At 38.6% G+C, this 25,036-nt stretch overlaps 1 protein-coding gene, 1 non-coding gene and 1 pseudogene across 2 annotated transcripts in view; all 3 read right to left on the bottom strand.

The window, feature by feature from the left end:
* Positions 1–18,313, bottom strand: part of PDE4DIP (phosphodiesterase 4D interacting protein) — a 291,845-nt gene extending 273,532 nt beyond the window's left edge. Inside the window, exon 1 of the mRNA XM_053592789.1 lies at positions 18,060–18,313. Within this exon, the coding sequence (XP_053448764.1) occupies positions 18,060–18,298 (239 nt within the window). The 5' untranslated portion in view covers positions 18,299–18,313. The remainder of the gene's footprint in view (positions 1–18,059) is intronic.
* On the bottom strand, positions 13,656–13,756 carry LOC128586982 (uncharacterized; annotated as a pseudogene).
* Positions 18,314–20,833: 2,520 nt separating the features above from the next.
* LOC128586966 (U6 spliceosomal RNA) lies at positions 20,834–20,939 on the bottom strand. Its single transcript, XR_008380417.1, has one exon. It is a non-coding gene; the product is annotated as a U6 spliceosomal RNA (small nuclear RNA).
* Between the last annotated feature and the right edge of the window lie 4,097 nt (positions 20,940–25,036).

Raw genomic sequence — 25,036 nt, forward strand, 5'->3', positions numbered from 1 at the left:
TCCCAAAAAGTGAGTGATGAGCCTGAGGGCAGCAGACGGTCTGAGACGTAGACCCTGGGACTCCCAGAAGTAACTCCAGCACTGAGTCCTGGGGCTTGTCATTGCTGCCTTAGCCAATGAATGACAGGTCCCTGGCCAAAACAGCAAATTTTATATTATACATATTTTGCCATAATTTTAAAACTGTTTAAAAGATAATTGAGTGTTTAAAGAAAAAATAATAGTGATGTGTTGCAGATATAGAAGAAAAATGTATAACAACAGCATAAAGGCTGGGAGGGGGAAATAAAAATATACTATTGTAAGGTTCTTACTATACATGGAGTAGTTAGTATAGCGTAACTTGAAGGTAGGCTGTGATAAGTTAGAAGTACATATTATAAAGCTTAAAGCAACCACATACACATACACACAAAGAATTAGAACTAAAAAAATCGTCAAAAGAGATAACATAGAATCATAAAACATTAAAAAAAAGAATCATAAAACATTCAATTAATGCAAAAGAAAACTAAAAAGAGGGAAAAGGAACAAAGAGCACAAGGGGAAAATAGATGATAAATAGCAATATCAAGACTTACATGCAAACATACCAATAATCACATCACATGCAAAGGATGTAAATATTCCAGTTCAATTTCAGAAAATATAAAAGCAAGACCCAAACATATACTACTTCCAAGAAATTCATTTAAAATACTATACAAACAGGCCAGGCTTAGTGGCTTGCGCCATAATCCTAGCACTCTGAGAACCCAAGGCAGGTGGATTGCCTGAGCTCAGGAGTTCAAGACCACCCTGAGCAGGAGTGAGACCCCATCTCTACAAAAGAGAAAAAAAGCAGAAAAACAAGAGGGGCATTGTGGCAGGTGCCTGTAGTCCCAGGTACTTGGGAGGCTGAGGCAAGAGGATTGCTTGACCCCAAGAGTTTGAGGTTGCTGTGAGCTATGATGCCACAGCATTCTATCAGGATGACAGAAAAGGACTCTGTCTCCAAAAAATAATTAAAATAAAAGTAAATAAATTATAAAAACATAAATAGAATAAAGTAAAAAAGTGGAAAAGAGTATCTGTGCAGAAATGAGTGCAGATAGCAGGCCTGACTGCTATCCTTTAAAATGTCTACTCACAAGGCTGGCCTTGGCTGGCACCTGGGAACATGCATTCTGGAAGGGTTTCTACCACCCTGATCCACCCTGATAGGTAAGAGTGGCTCACTACACCTAAACGGTGTGTGCAAATAATGTGGTTTATGCTGAATATCAGTTTTCCTTCTTTAAGTCTAGATTTTTTTTTTTTGAGACAAACTCTCATGTTTGTCTCAAACATGCCCTGGGTAGAGTACCATGGCCTCATAGCTCACAGCAACCTCCAACTCTTTGGCTCAAGTGATCCTCTTGCCTCAGTTTTTATATTTTTTGTAGAGACGGGGGGGGGGTCTCGATTTTTGCTCAGGCTGGTCTCGAACCCATGAGCTCAAGCTATACACCTGCCTCAGCCTCCCAAAGTGCTGGGATTATAGGCATGAGCCACTGCGCAGATATACAGGCAGTCCCTGACTCATGAACATCAGACTTACATACAACTCGCACTTATGAATGGAGTCTATTACAGCTAATAGGTAAATAAACCTGGTCCAAATTACATGCAAATTCAACTTAAGAACAAACCTACAGAACCTATTTTGTTCATAACCCAAAGACTGCCTATATGGTGGTAAGCGGAGGATGCCCACATGACTAGCTCCTTAAAAAACCCCAATGTCACCTTGGTTGGCAACATTTCACATATGTTTATCACAGTTTGTTGCTGGGAACTAAGTGCATCTTGTGTGACCCTACTAAGAAAAAATTCTTCTTTTTTTTTTTATTGTTGGGGATTCATTGAGGGTACAATAAGCCAGGTTACACTGATTGCAATTGTTAGGTAAAGTCCCTCTTGCAATCATGTCTTGCCCCCATAAAGTGTGACACACACCAAGGCCCCACCCACCTCCCTCCTTCCCTCTTTCTGTTTCCCCACCCCATAACCATAATTGTCATTAATTGTCCTCATATCAAAATTGAGTACATAGGATTCATGCTTCTCCATTCTTGTGATGCTTTACTAAGAATAATGTCTTCCACTTCCATCCAGGTTAATACGAAGGATGTAAAGTCTCCATTTTTTTTAATGGCTGAATAGTATTCCATGGTATACATATACCATAGCTTGTTAATCCATTCCTGGGTTGGTGGGCATTTAGGCAGTTTCCACATTTTGGTGATTGTAAATTGAGCTGCAATAAACAGTCTAGTGCAAGTGTCCTTATGATAAAAGGATCTCTTTCCTTCTGGGTAGATGCCCAGTAATGGGATTGCAGGATCAAATGGGAGGTCTAGCTTGAGTGCTTTGAGGTTTCTCCATACTTCCTTCCAGAAAGGTTGTACTAGTTTGCAGTCCCACCAGCAGTGTAAAAGTGTTCCCTTCTCTCCACATCCATGCCAGCATCTGCAGTTTTGAGATTTTGTGATGTGGGTCATTCTCACTGGGGTTAGATGATATCTCAGGGTTCTTTTGATTTGCATTTCTCTAATATAGAGAGATGATGAACATTTTTTCATGTGTTTGTTAGCCATTCGTCTGTTGTCTTTAGAGAAAGTTCTATTCATGTCTCTTGCCCACTGACATAAGGGATTGTTGGCTTTTTTCATGTGGATTAATTTGAGTTCTCTATAGATCCTAGTTATCAAGCTTTTGTCTGATTGAAAATATGCAAATATCCTTTCCCATTGTGTAGGTTGTCTCTTTGCTTTGGTTATTGTCTCCTTAGCTGTACAGAAGCTTTTCAGTTTAATGAAGTCCCGTTTCTTTATTTTTGTTGTTGTTGCAATTGCCATGGCAGTCTTCTTCATGAAGTCTTTCCCCAGGCCAATATCTTCCAGTGTTTTTCCTATGCTTTCTTGGAGGATTTTTATTGTTTCATGCCTTAAGTTAAAGTCCTTTATCCATCTTGAATCAATTTTTGTGAGTGGGGAAAGGTGTGGGTCCAGTTTCAGTCTTTTACATGTAGACATCCAGTTCTCCCAACACCATTTATTGAATAGGGAGTCTTTCCCCCAAGGTATGTTCTTGTTTGGTTTATCAAAGATTAGGTGGTTGTAAAATGTTAGTTTCATTTCTTGGTTTTCAATTCGATTCCAAGTGTCTATGTCTCTGTTTTTGTGCCAGTACCATGCTGTCTTGAGCACTATGGCTTTGTAGTACAGACTAAAATCTGGTATGCTGATGCCCCGAGCTTTATTTTTCTTACAGAGAACTGCCTTAGCTATACGGGGTTTTTTCCGGTTCCATACAAAATGCAGAATCATTTTTTCCAAATCTTGAAAGTACGATGTTGGTATTTTGATAGGAATGGCATTGAATAGGTAGATTGCTTTGGGAAGTATAGACATTTTAACAATGTTGATTCTTCCCATCCATGAGCATGGTATGTTCTTCCATTTGTTAATATCCTCTGCTATTTCCTTTCTGAGGATTTCATAGTTTTCTTTATAGAGGTCCTTCACCTCCTTCGTTAGGTATACTCCTAGGTATTTCATTTTCTTTGAAACTATGGTGAAGGGAGTTGTGTCCTTAATTAGCTTCTCATCTTGACTGTTATTGGTGTACACAAAGGCTACTGACTTGTGGACAATGATTTTATGTCCTGAAACATTACTGTATTTTTTGATGACTTCTAGGAGTCTTGTGGTTGAGTCTTTGGGGTTCTCTAAGTATAAGACCATGTCGTCAGCAAAGAGAGAGAGTTTGACCTCCTCTGCTCCCATTTGGATTCCCTTTATTTCCTTGTCTTGCCTAATTGTATTGGCTAGAACTTCCAGCACTACGTTGAATAGTAAAGGTGACAGAGGACAACCTTGTCTGGTTCCAGTTCTAAGAGGAAAAGCTTTCAGTTTTACTCCATTCAGTAAAATATTGGCTTGGCTGTGGGTTTGTCATAGATAGCTTCAATCAGTTTTAGAAATGTGCCACCTATGCCTATACTCTTCAGTGTTCTAATTAGAAAAGGATGCTGGATTTTATCAAATGCTTTTTCTGCATCTATTGAGAGGATCATGTGATCTTTATTTTTGCCTCTGTTAATATGGTGGATAACGTTTATAGACTTGCGTATGTTAAACCAGCCTTGCATCCCTGGGATGAAGCCTACTTGATCATGATGAATGACTTTTTTGATGATAAGCTATAATCTATTGGCTAGGATTTTGTTGAGAATTTTTGCATCTATGTTCATGAGTGAGATTGGTCTGAAATTCTCCTTTTTGTTTGGGTCTTTTCCTGGTTTTGGTATCAGGGTGATGTTTGCTTCATAGAATGTGTTGGGGAAGATTCCTTCTTCCTCAATTTTTTGGAATAATTTCTGCAGTACAGGAATAAGCTCTTCCTTGAAGGTTTGATAGTATTCTGGAGTGAAGCCATCTGGACCAGGGCATTTTTTGGTTGGAAGATTTTTTATTGTTTCTTTGATCTCAGTGCTTGAAATTGGTCTGTTCAGGAGCTCTATTGCTTCCTGGCTGAGTCTAGGGAGAGGGTGTGATTCCAAATATTTATCCATTTCCTTCACATTGTCAAATTTCTGGGCATAGAGTTTCTGGTAGTATTCAGAGATGATCTCTTGTATCTCTGTGGGATCAGTTGTTATTTCCCCTTTATCATTTCTGATTGAGGTTACTAGACATTTTACTTTTCTATTCCTCGTTAGTCTGGCCAATGGTTTATCTATTTTATTTATTTTTTCAAAAAACCAACTCCTTGTTTCATTAATTTTCTGAATGATCCTTTTGTTTTCAATTTCATTGATCCCTGATTTGATTTTGGATATTTCTTTTCTTCTACTGAGTTTAGGCTTAGATTGTTCTTCTTTTTCCAATTCCATAAGATCTCTTGTGAGATTGTTGATGTGCTCTCTTTCTGTTTTTCGAATGTAGGCATCTAAAGCGATGAATTTTCCTCTCAAAACTGCTTTTTGCAGTATCCCACATGTTTTGGTAGCTTGTGTCTTCATTGTTGTTATGCTCAAGGAAGTAAATGATTTCCTGTTTTATTTCTTCCTGCACCCATCTGTTATTCAACAGAAGATTGTTTAGTTTCCATGCCTTTGGGTGGAGTCGAGCATTTTTGTGAGAGTTGAGTTCCACCTTTAGTGCCTTATGGTCTGAGAAGATACAAGGTAAAATTTCAATTCTTTTGATTCTATTGATATTTGTTTTGTGTCCCAGGATATGATCAATTTTGGAGAATGTTCCATGGGGTGATGAGAAGAATGTATATTCTTTATCTTTGGGGTGGAGTGTTCTATATGCGTCTATCAAGCACAGTTGTTCTAGGGTCTCATTTAAGTCTCTTATATCCTTGTTTAATTTCTGTTTAGAGGATCTGTCCAGCTCTATAAGAGGAGTGTTAAGGTCCCCTGTTATGATGGTATTATCAGATATCTTATTGCTCAGACTGAGTAAGGTCTGTTTCAAGAATCTGGGAGCATTTAAATTGGGTGCATAGATATTTAGAATTGAAATGTCTTCTTGTTGTATTTTTCCCTTGACCAATATAAAGTGACCATCTTTGTCTTTTTTGACTTTAGTTGCTTTAAATCCACATGTATCTGAAAATAAGATTGCAACTCCTCTTTTCTTCTGAATTCCATTTGCCTGAAAAATTGTCTTCCAACCCTTGACTCGGAGCTTTAATTTGTCTTTTGAAGGCAGGTGTGTTTCTTGCAGACAGCAAATGGATGGCTTGTGTTTTTCAATCCAGTGAACCAATCTATGTCTCTTCAGTGGGGAATTCAAGCCATTAACATTTATTGAGATAATTGATAAGTGTGGTAGTATTCTATTCGTCTTATTTGGTGAGAGTCCATTGCTTAGTTTTATCTTTTGCATCAGTGTGGAGGTTAGGTTCTGTCCTTTCATTTCTGAGTTCTTACTTTGCTGCTGATCCATTGTGGTGGTCAGTGTGCAGAACAGGTTGAAGTATTTCCTGTAGAGCTGGTCTTATTGTGGCGAATTTCCTCAATGTTTGTATATCCGTAAATGATTTGATTTCTCTGTCAATTTTGAAGCTTAGCTTAGCAGGGTACAGAATTCTGGGCTGGAAATTGTTCTGTTTAAGTAGATTAAAGGTAGAGGACCATTGTCTTCTTGCTTGGAAAGTTTCATTAGAGAAGTCTTTGGTCAATCTGATGGATTTGCCCCTGTAGGTCAACTGGCGCTTACTCCTGGCAGCTTGCAGAATCTTTTCTTTTGTCTTGACTTTGGACAGGTTCATGACAATGTGTCTTGGAGAAGCTTGGTTAGAGTTGAGGTGACCTGGGGTCCAATAGCCCTCTGAAAGCAGTGTGTCAGAATCTTTGGTGATGTTTGGGAAATTTTCTTTTATAATATTCTCTAGTATGGCTTCCATTCCTCTGGGGCATTCTTCTTCCCCTTCTGGAATTCCTATAACTCGTATGTTGGAACGCTTCATAAAGTCCCATAATTCTGACAGTGAACGTTCTGCTTTCTCTCTCTTCTTTTCTGCCTCTTTTACTATCTGAGTTATCTCAAAAACTTTGTCTTCTACCTCTGAAATTCTTTCTTCTGCATGGTCTAACCTGTTGCTGATACTTTCCATTGCATCTTTAAGTTCCCTGATTGACTGTTTTATTTCCTTCAGCTCTGCTATATCCTTCTTATATTCTTCATATCGTTCATCTCTTATTTGATTCTGTTTTTGGATTTCCTTTTGGTTATTTTCCACTTTATTAGCAGTTTCCTTCATTGTTTCCATCATTTCTTTCATTTTTTTCAACATGTGTATTCTAAATTCCCTTTCTGTCATTCCTAACATTTCTGTATAGGTGGAATCCTCTGCAGTAGCTACCTCATGGTCCCTGGGCGGGGTTGTTCTGGACTGGTTCTTCATGTTGCCTGGAGTTTTTTGCTGATTCTTCCTCATGGGTGATTTCTTTTATCTGTTTCCTTGCCCTAATTTTCCTTTCACTTCCTCTTGCTCTTTAAGTTCTCATGCCTGTGGAAGTTGCGGGCGGGTTTAGACGGATTGAACACACGCGACCACTTGCCGGTTTTCCACTGTTTTAGTCTTCCTCTTGGGGTCCAGAAGTCTCTCGCTGACTCCCTGTATCCTCTCAGAGGTGATGATAGGCAGATCCCACCAGCCAGAGATGCCTGGAGTCCTATATCCCCAGACTCACGGTGCCCAGATTGCAGGGAAGCTGTTACTCGGCTCTAAGAAAAAATTCTTGAAAGCTTATACCTGTTTTCTCCATACCTCACCCTATTTCCATTTTCTTTTGCTGCATGCTTTCACTTTAATAAGCCAACCTATGAGGATGACTATATACTGAGTCCTGTGAGTGCTTCTGGAATCACTGACCCTGGGAATAGTCTGGGAATCCCCAAAGCACCATGCTAACACTAATCAAAAGACAGGTGGAGTGGCTATATTAATATTAGACAAAATAGAAGTCAAAGAAAAGAATTGTACTAAGGATAGAGAAGGAATTTTGTAAAAATAAAGAAGTAAATTTATCAAGGGGTTACAAGAAGCCTACTATTTATGTCCCTAGTAACAGTGCTGCTGAATACATGAAGCAAAGAGAAATAAAAAATCCAAAATCCATATTAATATATTTCAATACCCCTCTCTCAATAATTGATTTAAAAAAGCAACTATACACAAAATCAATAAGGATGTAGAAAACTTGAATGAACCAAGTTGATCTGACTGATCTTTATACAACATACCACTCAACAATGACAGACAGCACATTTTTTTCAAGTGGCCAAAGGAAAGCGGATATGAGGATAGTACCAGGTTGGTCTGGAATTCTGTCAGATCAATATTCAGGGTTAGACAAATCATCCAGGCATGGTGGTGCACACCTGTAGTCCTAGCTTTTCAGGAGGCTGAGGTGGGAGAATGGCTTGAACTCAGGAGTTTCAGGTTGCAGGAAGCTATGATGAAGCCATTGCTCTCTGGCTTAGGCAAAAGTCCCTGTCTCAAAAAATAAAGTAAAATTAAATAAAATCCATTACTATTAACATTTAAGAGATACCTAAGAATGAAATAATGCCAATTCTATATAAACTATTTTTAAAAATTTAAGAGGAGGGATACTTCCAAATTCATTTTGTGGGGCCACCATTACCTTCATACTAAATTCAAACAAAGACATTACAAGTACAGAGTACAAACTAATATCCCTCATGAACACAGATGCAAAAAATCATGACAAAATTATAGCAATCTAATTATCAATAATACAAAAGAATATGCCATGACTAAGTGGGATTTTTCCTTAAAACTTATTAAAACAATTTTAACATTCTTAAATCAATCAATGTAATTCAACATATTAACAGAAGAAAAAGAAAACCAGCATACGCCTTCTCGATGGATGCAAAATTAAACATCCATTTCTAATGACAAGTCTTGGAAAATTAAGAAATGAAAATTTCCTCAACCTAATAAAGATGTCTATAAAAAATCTACAGGTAAAATCAAACTTAATGGTAAAAAACTGAATGCTTTACTCCTAGGATTGAGAACAAAGCAAAGATGTTTGTCCCCATAGTTTCTATTTCTCATTGTACTAGAGGTTCTAGCCAAAGCAATAAAGCAAGAAAATTTAATAGGACACACAGATTGGAAAGAAAGAAAGAAAATTGTGCATGTGTGCTTTGTAGATGACATAATTATCATGCAGAAAATTGTGTGGAAACTAGGGAAAAAGCTACTAGAATTAGTCAATGTAGGAAGGCCATAAGGCACATGATTAAATATACAAATCAATATAAACTAGCAATGAATAATCAGAATTAAAATTTTAAAGACAAAACTATTTAAAATATGAAGAATTTAGGGGTAAGTATGTTATAAGATGTGCAGATTTTCACCAAAAACATAAAATTGTCCTAAGAGAAATTTAAAAAGAACTAAATGAGGCTTTTTCAACCCTAATACTATTGATGTTTGAGTTGGATAATTCTTTGTCATGGGAATTGTTCTGTGCATTGTAGAATGTTTACAAGTATCTCTGACCTTTAGTTACTATATGCTAATATCACGCTCAACCTGAACTACAATTATTGTAATAAAAAATGTGTCTAGATACTGCCAAATGTTCCTTGTGATGCACAATTATCCCTAGTTGTGAATCATATAACCTAAATAAATGGGATGATATACCATGCTGATGAATCAGAAGACCCAATATTTTTAAGCTATCAATTCTCTACAAATTGATCTGCATACTCAGTGCAACTCCATTCAAATACCCAGCAGGCTTTTTGTCTACATTTACAAGTGAACTCTAAAATGTATGTGTAAACACAAAGAACCTAGCACAATGAATACAATTTTAAATAAGGGCAAAGTTAGAGGACTTGACTACGTGGTTTTAAGACTTATAAATCCACAAGTCAGTATGATATTGGTCTGAAGGAAAACAAATCAGTGGCACAGAATAGAAAATACAGATGTAGACACAAAATATATATATGGTCATTCAATTTCAGCAAAGGTGCCAAGGCAATTAAACAGAAAAAGGACAGTGTTCTCAACAAACAGTTTTGGAATAACTAGACATGCGTGTGCAAATAAATAAACAAATCTTGATCAATAACTTGCACAATGTGCAAAAGTTAATTCAAAATGGATCATTGGCCTAAAAATGTAAAACTACAAAACTTCTAGAAAAAATAGAATATTTCTGCAATCTTGGATTAAGCCGTGATTTCTTAGATGTGACATCAAAACAAAACCCATAAAAGAAAAATTTGATCATGTGTATTCACTGCAGTGAAATTTTAAATTTCTGGTCTTCAAAAGACTCTATTGCTAAAATGAAAAGACTATCTACAGATTAGGAGAAAATATTTGCAAAGTACATACATAATAAAAACTTGTATTTAGAATAAAGTACCCCAAATGTAACAATAAAAAAGCAAACAACTCAATAAAAAATGAGCAACTGACACTTCACCAAAAATATATGGACAATAATCAAACAAGAAAAAAATGTTCATCATTAGTCATTAGGGAAATGACTAATGATGAAATGACTAAATCAAAGCCAATAAAAATGCTATTTCATAGTCACTAGAATGACTGTATTAAAAAAAGACAGTAACGGGCGGCACCTGTGGCTCAAGGAGTAGGGTGCCAGCCCCATATACTGGGGGTGGCGGGTTCAAGTCCAGCCCTGGCCAAAACTGCAACAACAAAAATAAATAAATAAAAGTTATAAGAAACTGTAAAAAAAAAATAAAAAACTAACAAAAAGACAGTAACGAGAATTGGAAAGGATGTGAAGAAATGAAAACCTTCATACATTGCTAATGGGAACATAAAAGGTAAAACCCCTTTAGAAAACAATTTGGCACTTTCTTAAAAAGTATGCCCAATGTTATACTCCTGGAAATTTACCCAAGAGAAATGAAAGCATATGTACAAAGATATGCTCACAAATGTTCATAGCAACCTTATTTTGAATAGCCCTAAAACTGAAAACAACTCAACAATTAGTGAATGCATTAAAGCCTGCCACATCCATACAATGAACTACTACTCAGGACCAAAAGAAAATGAACTATTGATATTCACAATAGCACAACAAATTTCAAAGTAATTATGCTGAGGGAAAGAAGCAGACACAGAGTGCCGGGAGCCAAAACATCTCCCAAAAATGCCCCTTGCTAAGCCTGCTTGATTTGCGGTTTTACGAGCAAACTACTCTCAGGAATTCAACCATAACAGCAACGGTACTTTCCGCTTGTGTATCTCTTCAGAAATACACCCCCCACCTTAGGGACCTTCTCCTAGTAATTCTCCAGAAACTAGCCTCCTCCCCGCCCTGCTAGGAATAGCCCTTAGTTACTTCCTCATTTGAATGCTTATAAGTCCAGCTGAAAAATAAACTCGATGGAGCTTGATCAGACTCTTGACTTGCTCTCATTCTTTCGTGTCTCTTGTCCCCTCATTCGACTGACCCTTTTGTTTCCCAGGTCCCCATTGAATTCCCCATGGGCCGGGGCAACAGAGTACATTCGATTTCAACAATATGAAATTCTAGAAGACACACACTATCGGATAGTGACAAAGACGACCAGTGGTTGTCTACAGATTAGTGGGACAGGAAGGGAGAATTCTAAAAGGGCAGAGGGAAATTGGGGAGGGGGATGATGGATAAATTCATCATCTTGATTATGGTGATATACACAGAGGGTGCCAAAAAATGTATACATATTTTAAGAAAGGAAAAACTGTATTAAAGTTGTAATACTCACTATATACTAATGATCTTTGCTATCTTATATATTGTATATTGCATCTCTTATAATTGCAGAAGCCAGATGTGATTTGAGTATCACTATCTTAACACCAAATTTTCCTTTCTTAAAATACAATTTTGGCACCCTATGCATGCATGCGAGTGTGTGTTAAAAGTTTTCAAATTATGCACTTTAAATTTACCCAGTTTATTATATACCAATTACATCTCCTGAACCTGTAAAACAACAACAAAGAGATGGCTAGGTAGACACAAGGCACCTATAGTAGTTCAAGTTTATTGTTAGAAACTTACTAAACTTCTCCACTGACTGTTTTCTGCAGGTTCCAGGATATCCACCTAAACAGAATGTGCCACCTGCTAGGCAGATGGTATCATCTGACACTTCACCTAATTTCTCTTTTTTAAATAGTTATATATTTGAATTAAATGCTCAGAGAAAATCTGCTTGTGTCCCTCTGCTAAAATTTCCTTCCCACTCAATTTAGCTTTGTTATGTTGTCAATCCAGACAAAAATTCACTTTCTGGACAAAGTCCTCTCTAATCAATCATCTTAGCACCATATACAGGTGCTGTAATGACCTGGTCCATATCACCAGCATATATGGGTTGTAATAAGGTCTCTAAGGCCCACTTCACTTTTCCTATCATGAATTTTACTAAAGGAAAATAAGCTGGCCATTTGGAATATAAACTTTACAATGAAGACCAACTGATTCAGGGAAGAAATGTGCAGACACCTGAAAGAGACATAAGGACCCCCAAACCAAACAGACCATAACCTGATAAAAAATATTAGCAGATCAGAAATAGAAAAAAATGTTTTGCATAAGAAAAGGAGGTGAATCATCAAAGGATATTCATTGGCCAGGGAGAAAGGAATTCATTTGTATCTCTTGATAATTAGAATCAATAAAATTTTTTTAAATTTAGATCTACTGATTAAATTCAAGTTTCCCAAATAAACTTTGGTTGTAATTTGTCTCCTAAATGTGGCAAGTGTGCCAAGATAGACCTCACTGGAATAACCAACAAGTGTCTAGTCTCCTAAGATGTTAAAATTTTCATTATGAATGAGTAATTTATAATTCTGGGCTTATACAGTATTCTGTAGATTTGTCAATTTAAGAAACAGACTCAACAGGTTAAAGACCAGATTTTGACATATTCTCCAAGTTAATGCCACTTGTATAACTTCTTAGGGCATAGTCAGTCTGCTTTCCTGGAGAGATTTATTTATTTATTTTTTATTCTCACAGTTCATCTTATTCCATATTGTAGTCACATGAGCATAGTTTGGAACTGTAGAGTCTGAGCTACCAGAGGGTAGTTTTTAGCCGGTTTTGGACTGGCCCCCACCATCACTGCTCAATAAGTAACACTAAATTAAATTGAATTTGGATACTATACTTGATCTTAGCCAAAAGACCGAGAAGTGATAAATTAAATTGAATTTGGATAATGTGCTGAGATACTTTCTTATTTTTTTTTAGTTGATTGGGAATTAGAAATTATACCAAAAATACCACTTTCCAAGTACAAGCCTCTAGCACTATAGACTCACTTAGCCTCTAGCTCAGCGGTTCTCAACCTGTGGGTCTCAATCCTTTTGTAGCAATGAAAATACATCGTGGCATTAGGAAGATTGAGAACTGCTCTAGCTAATGTAGCCATATTTTTAATGTAGTTATGTTTCTAAAAGTATGCTATACATTCCTGGATCATTGATTTTTTGTTTTTTATTTTACCAATAATTTATTTTTTTAACTTGAGATTAATACAAGGGTACATGTGGTTAGGTTATGTTGTTTGCATTTGTAAGGTAAAGTCCAAATTGCAGTTTAGACCTTCACCCAGGGAGTGACCATATACCCCTGGATTGTGCTTATTAGGTGGGAATGTACTAAACCCTTTCCTCCCTCCCGCCTCCCCCCTTCTTGAATTTAATTGTATTTTTCTCTTGTGTGGGCCTGCAGTTGTTGATCTACTAGTTTCAACACAGTTTTGAATACATGGGATGCTTATTTTTCCATTCTTGAGAAACTATACTTAAGAGAATGTTCTCCAAATCCATCCAGGTAAATAAAAAAGATGTAAAGTTTCCATGTTTCTTTATGGCTGAACACTATATATACATACACACACCACCGTTTATTAATCCGTTCACAGGGTGACGGGCACTGGGTTTGTTTCCACATCTTTGCAATTGTGAGTTGAGCTGCTATAAACATTCTTGTGCAAATGTGCTTATGATAAAATGATATTTTTCTTCTGGGTTGATACCTAGTAATAGGATTGTGAGATCAAATGAAAGGTCTAAAAAATACGGAATGCTTCACAAATTTGTGTGTCATTGTGCGGGAGCCATGCTAATTTCTATATCATTCCTATGTTAGTATATATACTGCCAAAGTGAGCATGGAAGACTGAGTTTTCAAATGAAGATCAGAGTAGCACTAATTTCAGTGAATTTCCTCAAACGGTTTTGAGAATTCCTAAAATGTTTAAAAACATTTCAATACAAATGTAGATACAGTTTGTCAGATGAATAACTTAAGAAAATCATGAACGATTGTGCCCCATAAATGCATTAATGTACACATGATCTATGTGTTTATGATTTAATAAAAAAAAACATGAACATTTGTATCTATTTCTACAATTTAATCACAATTTAGAGAATCAATTTCTAATCTTACAAATTTTTTGTTACTAAATACAGTGAGAAAAATCATACTTCTATGATAAGGAATCATGTTCTATTTAAAATTTTGCTTTTTTTTTTTTTGAGACAGAGTCTCACATTGTCACCCTGGGTAGAATGCTGTGGCATTATCATAGCTCACAGCAACCTCAAACTCTTGACTCAAGCAATCCTCCTGCCTCAGCCTCCTAAGTAGCTGGGACTACAGGCACCTGCCACAATGCCTGGCTAATTTTTCTATTTTTATAGAGATGGGGTTTTGCTCTTGCTAGTCTCAAATTCATGAGCTCAAGCAATCCACCCACCTAAGCCTCCCAGAGACTTCACACCAGAATTCTATCAAACCTTCCCATACTGCAGAAATTATTCCAAAAAATTGAGGAGGAAGGGATCTTCCCCAACATGTTCTAAAAAGCAAACATCACCCTGATACCAAAACCAAGAAAAGACACAACTAAAAAGGAGAACATCAAACCAATTTCACTAATGAATATAGATGCAAAAATTCTCAACAAAATCCTAGCCAATAGATGACAGCTTATCATCAAAAAAGTCATACATCATGATCAAGTAGGTTTCTTCCCAGGGATGCAAGGCTGATTTAATATACACAAGTCCATAAATATTATTCACCATATCAACAGAAGCAAAAACAAAGACTATATGATCCTCTCAATAGATACAGAAAAAGCATTTGATAAAATCCAGCATCCTTCTCTAATTAGAACACTGAGGAGTATAGGCATAGGTGACACATTTCTTAAACTGATCAAAGCTATCTATGACAAACCCACAGCTAATATCTTACTGAATGGAGTAAAACTGAAAGCTTTTCCACTTAGAACTGGAACCAAACAAGGTTGTCCTCTGTCGCCATTACTATTCAACATAGTGCTGAAAGTTCTAGCCAATACAATTAGGCAAGACAAGGAAATAAAGCACATCCAAATAGGAACAGAGGAGGTCAAACTCTCCCTCATTGCTGATGACATGATCTTATATGTAGAGAACCCCAAAGACTCAACCATAAGACTCCTGGAAGTCATCAGAAAATACAGTAATGTCTCAGGATATAAAATCAATGTCCACAAGTCAGTAGCCTTTGTATACGCCAGTAACAGTCAAGATGAGAGGCTAATTAAGGACACAACTCCTTTCACCATAGTTTCAAAGAAAATGACATACCTAGGAATATAACTAACAAAAGAAGTGAAGGACCTCTATAAAGAAAATTATGAAACCCTAACAAAGAAAATAGCAGAGGATATTAACAAATGGAAGAACACACCATGCTCATGGCTGGGAAGATTCAACATTGTTAAAATGTCTATACTTCCCAAAGCAATCTACCTATTCAATGCCATTCCTATCAAAATACCAACATTGTACTTTCAAGACTTAGAAAAAACGGTTCTGAATTTTGTATGGAACCAGAAAAAAAACCTGTATAGCTAAGGCAGTTCTTGGTAATAAAAATAAAGCTGGGGGCATCACCATACCAGATTTTAGGCTGTATTACAAAGCCATAGTGGTCAAGACAGCATGGTACTGGCAGAAAAATAGAGACATAGACATTTGGAATCGAATAGAAAACCAGGAAATGAAACTAACATCTTACAACCACCTAATCTTTGATAAACCAAACAAGAACATACCTTGAGGGGAAAACTCCCTATTCAATTAATGGTGCTGGGAGAACTGGATATCCACATGTAAAAGATTGAAACTGGACCCACACCTTTCCTCACTCACAAAACATTGATTCAAGATGGATAAAGGACTTAAATTTAAGACATGAAATGATAAAAATCCTCAAAGAAAGCATAGGAAAAATACTGGAAGATATTGGCCTGGGGAAAGACTTCATGAAGAAGACTGCCGTGGCAATTGCAATAACAACCAAAATAAACAAATGGGACTTAATTAAACTGAAAAGCTTTTGTACAGCTAAGGAGACAACACCAAAGGAAATAGACAACCTACACAATGGGAAAGGATATTTGCATATTTTGAATCAGACAAATCTTAATAACTAGGATCTATAAAGAATTCAAATTAATCCACATGAAAAAAGCCAACAATCCCATATCAATGGGAAGAGAAATGAACAGAACCTTCTCTCAAGAAGACAGAGGAATAGTTAGCAAACATATGAAGAAATGCTCATCATCCTTAAGTATTAGAGAAATGCAAATCAAACCACATCCTGAGATATCATCTAACCCCAGAGAGAATGGCCCACATCACAAAATCTCAAAACTGCAGATGCTGGCATGGATGTGGAGAGAAGGAAACACTTTTACACTGCTGATGGGACTGCAAACTAATATAACCTTTTTGGAAGGAAGTATGGAGAAACCTCAAAGAACTCAACCTAGACCTCCTGTTTGATACTGCATTCCCATTACTGGGCATCTATCCAGAAGGGAAAAAACCCTTTTATCATAAGGACCCTTGCACTAGACTGTTTATCACAGCTCAATTTACAATCGCTAAAATGTGGAAATCCACCAACCCAGGAATGGATTAACAAGCTATGGTATATGTACACCATGAAATGCTATTCAGCCATTAAAAAAATGGAGACTTTACATCCTTCGTATTAACCTGGATGGAAGTGGAAGACATTATTCTTAGTAAAGCATCACAAGAATGGAGAAGCATGAATTCTATGCATTCAATTTTGATATGAGGACAATAAATGACAAGGACACCTTGGGGAAAGGGGAGAACAGAGAGAGAGAGAGGAGGAGGGAAGGGGTGGGGTCTCAGTGTGTGACACATCTTGTACCCTCAATGAATCCCCAAAAATGGAAAAAAGTAATTTTATAAAGTGATAAAATGTCACTGTATAAAGAAATCAAATAATGAATACTTCTTGCCTTATTCCTTCCTAAAAGCAGTAACTTATTATAGATTTCTTAATAGAAATGTGATTAGGCACTGTGAACTGAGTATCTTTGACTTTTTTTCTGGTATAAACAGTGGACAAAAAAATTCAATTAAGTGGCTGTGACTAAGCAAAACCTTCTCTGTGAACTTCACAAACACAAACCTGAATACCGAATACAAATCCAATGACTATTTAGTTCTATAATTAGTATTCATTTGATACTAATTTCAGTTTTATGCATAGAAACTGAAGTCTAGAGAAATAGAGTAACTTTTAAGACCCAGGTTGGTTAACGGCAGCTTGAAATCTCTGCGGCCTTGTGGTTTGATTCACGAGTCCCCCCTTTCCATGAAATAAAAGGGTAAAAACACTCTGGTAAGGACACACTTATTTCATAAAGGTCTGAAGCACCATCTGAGTTTTCTCCATAAAATTTTATGTGTGACAGATTTTCATCTTGCTGCTGCTACGTGAAGAAAATTGTGCCGTATCCAGGCCAAAGCAAAGAAAAAACAGTTTCGGCGGAGCTTGTCCTGCGCGGCCTGGTCCAGCCAGCAGGCAAGGCTCCGGCTCTGCAGGGACGGAGGAATCACCACTAACCCACCCTGTGTGTATCTAAGATAAACATCTAGAAAAGAAGAGACGTCAGAGAAGTACAGCGCGCCTCTCCCGAGCCTGTCAATCTTCCAGGACTATTCCCAATGTTTCATCCTGCCACGGCCTTCTGAGTCCTGTGTTCATCTCTCTGCCGGCTCAACCCCACAGGCTCAGCCTTCCGCCTCCCCTCCACGCACATGGCACAAGTCTACACGGCAAGCGAAGACCTTGGGATGAGACCAAGCTTTAGTCCTGTACCATCTAGGAACACGCCTTCATTTTCTAGGCAACTGGCCGCTGTCGTCCTCCTCCCACTCCCGCTACGGCCCCCTCACCTCCCTTTGCCTCCATCCTTCTTCCAGCAATTGTCACTCGGCGCCAACCCCTCCCAGGGGTCCGGGTCTACAGTCGCGGGGACCCATCCCTGGGCGCTGCTCTACTGCGCTGCTCTACTGCCCAGCGCATCGCCACTCCCAGCCCGGTCAGCAGCCTCCTGGGCTCGGGCGACAGGAGCTGTCGGTGCTCTTACCTCACCCAGGGTGCGGCCACCGAGGCTGCTCCCTCCTCCTCCGCCGCCACCACCCAGCTCCAGGCCGGTTCTGGGCGCCTTCGATCCCGGCCCCGGGGCAGCGGTGGGAACTGTGGGGCCCGCGCTCGGTCCCCGGACCAGTAGGGCGCGCGGTGAGCCCGGCGGGATGCGCCACAGCAGCAGCCGGAGTCGCATCCGCCGCGGCGGCGGCAGCAGGACCCGCTGTCGGTCCTCTTCATGGCTTTCTTGGGCCTGGCCACTGAGTGCTAAGTACGATCCCTGCTTGGTTTTCCTACAAGCTTCCCTGGATGCTCGGGTGCAACCTGGGGCCTGAACCAGCCTCCCCGCCAGCTAGGCTGTGCTGGTGTGTAGAGGACGTGGAGAGCCTGACCGCCTCTTTAGCGAGATGATCTGCAGCTTGGGGGCGGACCCTCGGGCAACTCATCCGCAGGTGTTAAAGCTTAACCGTCCTCTGGAGTCCAGGAGAGAGAGCCCAGCCCCTGGCAACCCTTAAGCGCGCAGTCATTGTCTAATACTCCCTTCACCTGTCACGTACTGTCTAGATAAATAGCCACTGCGGAGGTTGCTCGGGGCTTACCTGCACTTAAGGTTAGCCCGCCTCTTGCAAGCTTGTACTTCTAATCCGTGTCATGCCTGTTTCCTTCTTGCGACAACGGGGATGAGGCGTTAGGGGTCGCGACCCCGGTGTCTGGGCAGACCGGCCTCCTCCGGGGCTGCTCCGCCCTGAGCACCTCGGTACACAGCAAACGCCGACCACGAAAGCTCCTCATCTCTTTCGCCCCTCGGTTCTCTCCCCACCCACCACCTGGACCTGGGGATCTCCCCATTCCCAGACCCTACTGTTTTTTCCTTCTGACTGCGCCAATGTCACCTCCCCAAATTTCTAACCTCAAAGACCCTCCCCCCTTTCTTACGCTCTCGATATTTTCCCCGGATTCATCTTCCTTCTCCCCTCAAAGCAGTCATACTTTTTTAGTTTACCCAGTTTTCTCCTCTATTATTATCTTCTCAGAAGTATCCACCATCAAGTCAAGAGAGTATTTTCATCTTTTTTTTTAAGTTCAAGTAAATCAAATAAGTCAAATAAATTTTCCACTACATGTTCATTCTGAAAACCCATTTCTCGTGTCCTACCTGTGTCCTACTAGTCCAGAGAGACTAGTCCTCCACCCAGCCAAGCAGAAGGCTTCCGCTCACCTCTGCACAGCACGAGGCAGGGATAAAGTGAGCTTTATCTTTGTAGCTTAATCTACAGTTGGGTACTGTAGATTCCAAGATGTAGAGGCAGTGGCCATTATTGTTGATCAAATGTGAGCAAAACTAAATTCATCCTCACTCATTGTAGTCCTTTGTTCTTTTTAAATTTCAGATTGATATAAGGGTACAAAGAGGTTACGTTGTTAGCGTTTGTTAGCTAACGTCCAAGTTGTAGCTGAGCCCTTCACCCGCAGGTGTGCCAAGTTCCCCCTGCTCTGAGCGGTTAGGTGGTAACACCCTAAACATCCTCCCTCACCCTAAACCCCCCACTTGAATGTGGTTGTATTTTTCTTTCATACTGGTGTGTAGTTGTTCACCTAGTGGTTTCATTTTACTATTGAGTACATTGGATACTTGCTTTTCCATTCTTGTGATACTTAGGAGAATGTTCTCAAAATACATCTAGGTAAATACAAAAGATGTGAAGTCCCCATCTTCCTGATGGCTGAATAGTACTCCATGGTACATATATACCACAGTTTATTAAACCATTCACGTGTTGATGGGTACTAACTTAGCGATTGCGAATCAAGCTGCCATAAACATTCTAGTGCGAATGTCCTAATGATAAAATGATTGTTTTTCTTCTGTGTAGATGCCTAGTAATGAGACTGTGGGATCGAATGAAAGGTCGACTTTTAGTTCTTTGAATATTTTCCATACTTCTTTCCAAAAAGGCTGTCTTAGTTTGCAATCCCACCTGCAGTGTAGAAGTGTTCCCTTCTCTCCATATGCTCACCAGCATTGCAACTTTGGGACCTGTGATGTGGGCCATTCTCAGTGTGGTCAGGTGATATCTCAAGGTGGTATTTCTCTGATGATTAGGGATGATGAGCATTTTTTCATTTCTCTGATGATTAGGGATGATGAGTGTTTTTTTCATTTCTCTGATGAGTAGAGATGATGAGCATTTTTTCATGTATTTGTTTGCCATTCATCTGTCTTCTTGGGAAAAGGTTCTGTTCATATATCATGCCCAATGATAAATTTTTGTTCTTTTCTTGATGATTAGTTTGATTTCTCTGTAGATTCTGTTTTATTAGCCTTTTATCAGATTCGTAACATGCAAATATTTTCTCCCATTCTGAAGGTTGTCTATTTACTTTAATTGTTGTGTCCTTAGCTGTGTGGAAGCTTTTTAGCTCAATCATGTCCCACTTATTTATTTTAGTGGTTGCTACAATTGCCAATGAGGTCTTCTTCATAAAATCTCCCTCCCCCACCCAATATCCTCAAGTGTTTCTCCCACACTTTCTTCTAGAATTTTTATTGTTTCATGTCTTAGATTTAAATCTTTTATCTATCGTGAGTCAATTTTTGTACCTGGTGAGAGGTGCAGTTCCAGTTTCAGTCTTTTGCACGTGGATAACAAGTTCTCCCAGCACCATTTATTAAATAAGGATTCTTTTCTCCAGTGTATATTTTTGTTTGATTTGTTGAAGATCAGATGATGATATGAGGCTGATTTCATCTCTGGGTTTTCTATTCTATTCCATAAAAATATGGAATGCTTCACGAACTGGTGTGTCCTACTTTCACGAGACCATGCTGATCTTCTCTGTATCATTCCAATTTTAGTATATGGGCTGTTAGTGCAAACACTAGTTCTTTGTTTTTAACCTCAGCACTATCATTCACCCAGCTACCCACGCCCCCAACTTGGAAGTTGTCAGAGAGTTACTTCTCTCACTTATTTATCACATCCAGTAATTAATTCCTCATCTTACTCTATCTTTAAGTGGTCTTTCCCATCACAATTCCAGCACCTTTCGGAAGATGAAATTTTCAAGTATCTCATCATTCTTTCTTTCAAACCTCCTACTTAATCTGTATCTTTTTCTTCCCCTTATCTTTTCCCAATCTATCTTGTCTGGGCGCTTTCTCTTATCGCTTCTCCTAGGGAATTCTTAATTATCTCATCTTGTTTTTGTATCTTCTACCTCTCTCTATTAGCTTCATCCTCAGCCCTTAAACGTGCATAAATCTCTTCACCACCAAAACAGAGTCCTTCCCTACAAACTATAATATATCTATGACTTCTCTTCATATCCAATTTGCTTAAATACACTATATTCATCTGATACCTATGCTTTCTGACTTCCCATCATTCTTTACCTCCAGATTTTCTGCACTCAGGCTTTGAATCCTATTGCTTACCTGAAGCTGGTCTCCTAGGTGTCCTGGTGACTTTTATGTCAAGCATAAGTGGACAATGCCAGGTCAGTTGCCCTGAGTAGTTCCCCCCACCCAAGGAATTTAGTTCTAAGACCTAAAAGAACTGTGGCATCATGTCCACAACTCCAAAGAGTACCATTCTACTTAACCTGTACAAATGGCACCCCCAAAGCCTGCGCAACTATATACCATTGCCTCGTGTGGTAGAGATAAACTCTTAGATTTGTGTGGCTTGTCCACACCCAGGCTGAAGGGGACTCCTCCTTCCATTACTCTAGATTTATAAATTATTTAAGTTGTGATCATCATGGCCTTAGATTACAAAGACCCAGACTTTGGTTTTGCCCACAGACAGGTGGTAGATTTTATCTAATACACATATTAGAAGGAATTGAGCTCCAAAATGTAAAGAGAATATACTGTCTCTAGAGGCAGATAAATAGTGGACTAAAATTACTACAGACTCCAACCCTAAAAAGTACTGAGACTCACAGCTCCAGTCAAGATGGAATCATGTGTATCAAACTAGCTCTCCATTGTAGGGGGGAGGAGGAGAGAAAAAAAATCATAAATATTTATGAGTTTATATATTTGTATAAGTATATATATATACTCATGCGCTGCATAACATTACGATCAATAATGGACTGCATATATGACTGGTGGTCCCTTATGATTATAAGAATACATTTTTACTGTACCTTTTCTATGTTTAGATACACAGTAATTACCATTGTGTTATAATTGCCTACAGTATTTAGTGTGGTAACATGCTGTCCACATTTGTAGCCTAGTAGAAATAGGCTATATCACATAGCCTAGGGGTAGGTATAATAGGCTATACCATCTAGGTTTGTGTGAGTACCAGAGTGTACTCATAATGTACACATAATGACGCATTTCTCCCTTATAGAATATATCCCTATCATTAATCAATGGATGACTATATATATGTGTATCTATCTATATATATATATACAGATAGATACACGTATCTGTATCCACACACACACACACAAGTATTCCCCAACTTACAATAGTTTGATTTAAAATTTTTCAGCTTTACTCTGGTGCAGAAGGGATACACATTCAACAACAATTCAATGTACTAAATATTAATTTGAAGCCAGTAGATGAACCTTTTCTCACTTTAGAGAAAAACTGAAATCAATTTGAAGTAGGGGATGGGGAATAAGGGAGCAGGGAGAGGGGAGAGCTTGTGCTTCCATTTACTGGGCACACCTCTTGGGGGTGAGACACAATTATAAGAGGGACCCTACCTAACAAATGCAAACATTGTAACTAATTCTTTGTCCCTTCAAATTAACCTGAAACAATAATTTTAATAAAGTTTTAAAGAAACACATTCAGTAAAAACTGTACTTTGAGTATCCATACAGCCATTCTATTTTTCACTTTCAGTGCAGTGTTCAGTAAATCACATAGTCAACACTAGTTAATATAGGCTTTGCATTAGATGATTTTGCCCAACTGTAGTCTAATGTGTAGACTTTCAACATTAAGTGCACATTTAAGGTAGGCTACACTAAGTTATAATGTTTAATAGGTTTGGTTTATTAAATGCACATTTAAGGTAGGCTACACTAAGTTATAATGTTTAATAGGTTTGGTTTATTAAATGCATATTTTGACTCACAATATTTTCAACTTACAATGGTTTTGTCAATACATAACTCCATCATAAGTCTGGGAGTGTTAGAGCAGGGCAGTGGTGGCTCAAGATAGTTGCTAAAATAATTGAAAAGAATGAGTAAAATTTTAGCAAGAAAAGAAAGGTTTATATGCACAACTTTGAGGGGTACCAGCTGCTTCTTGGAAATCTACAATGTTGGGCATCAAGGCAGCCGCCCACCTCTCAAAATGTCAGTGTTTCAGGCAGCTGCCTGGCCCTCAGTTCTTGGAGTGCTCTTGGTCGAAAAATGACCAGACATCACAAAGTAAGGCAGGCATGAAATAAAGTTTACTGAAAAAGAGAAAGATAGGTTGATAGAGTAAGAGGAAGGTATAGGCTTATAGAGCAAAATATGTTCACCATAGACAGAGAACAGGTCCTCATTGTCACGACAAAGAAAAGGCAAAGTGGCAAAGGTCATGGCCGTTTCTTCTCTTCATACTTCCTGAATTAGGTCTTCCTCATGATTCATAAGTCACCATGGAACCAGTCTTATTGCACATGTGGACCTCCCATGAGACTCTCTGAGAGCCCATAGGCACAGGACGGTTGGGCCACATGATAATGAGTCTTAAGGCTGTTCTAGGTCACCTTCAAGACTTCATTGCACCTGTTGTTAGGCTAAAGCGTCTTCTACATTCTTATGCAGTTAGCATGCTAATTTCTGATTGGTAGATTGGTAGGAGAGTCTCTCTTCCCCAGGTGTGAGCAATCACTAGGGACAAAATTAAGGTGAGAGGCACCAGTTGGAGGCCTGGGGGTCCTGCCCTTGACCTCCCTGGGAGAGCCATTTCCAACTACCTACCCAACGGAGCATGTATCTATCTATCTAAATCTGTATCATAACTCTTTGGAGCTATCAAAGAGTAACTAAAGCAGTCTGAACTTAAATTTATGATCCTGGAGAGAAAGATAGCACTTGAGGCAAACTCAATGTTCCCCCTAGAGTATTTAACTTGAAGGAATTTTCAACATTAAGTGCAAAGAATAAAGGCCAAGTAAAAGACAGAAGTGTCTCTGGGCTGAGGAGTGAAAGGCCAAAGTTCAGGGCTACCAAAGTGCCTAGGATTGAGGGCAACTCCCAAAGACAGAGGAATTGCAGAGAAGAAGCTTATCAAGTTTTCATCAAAATAGTGACCAAAATTCCCCAAACACAGGTTACACAAAAATGATGCCCCCAAACTCACCAGAAAACAGAAATTCAGAGTCTAATAAAATAAGTAAAGATTTTTGGCACCCAAAATAAGTTAGACTTCAAGCCTTGACAAGTTACAGAGATACCTAGAGCTTTCAGTTGAGACCCTACCTTTGGAATAAGGGCAATACAATATTAACATAGAGCAGATCTAACAAAGGTAAAAGTCAAGACTTTAGAGGATCAAAGTGATCTGCTAGTATTTTTTTGTCTATCTTCCAGAAGAAAACTTAACTATTTATTTATTTATTTATTTTTCAGACAGAGTCTTGCTCTGTTATCCAGGCTAGAATGCCATGGCATCATCATAGCTCACTCTTGGGCTCAAGCAATCTCTTGCCTTAGTTTTTCTACTTTTAGGAAGAGAGTAGAGATAAAGTTTTGGTCTTGCTCAGGCTGGTCTCTAATTCCTGAGCTCCAGCAATCCATCTGCCTTGCCTTCCCAGAGTGCTAGGATTACAGGCATGAGCCCCTGAGCCAGGCCAGAATTTAACTCTTTAAAGATAACATTATCTAGAATCTTGGTAATTTTTTTCACACATAATGTCCAGGATGAAATATAGTATTATGATCCATGCTAAAAATCAAATTAAACACTAAGAGAAAAATATTAATAGAAACAAAACTAAATATTAG

Source organism: Nycticebus coucang, chromosome 5 (genome assembly GCF_027406575.1).
Source record: "Nycticebus coucang isolate mNycCou1 chromosome 5, mNycCou1.pri, whole genome shotgun sequence".
Lineage (NCBI taxonomy): Eukaryota > Metazoa > Chordata > Mammalia > Primates > Lorisidae > Nycticebus > Nycticebus coucang.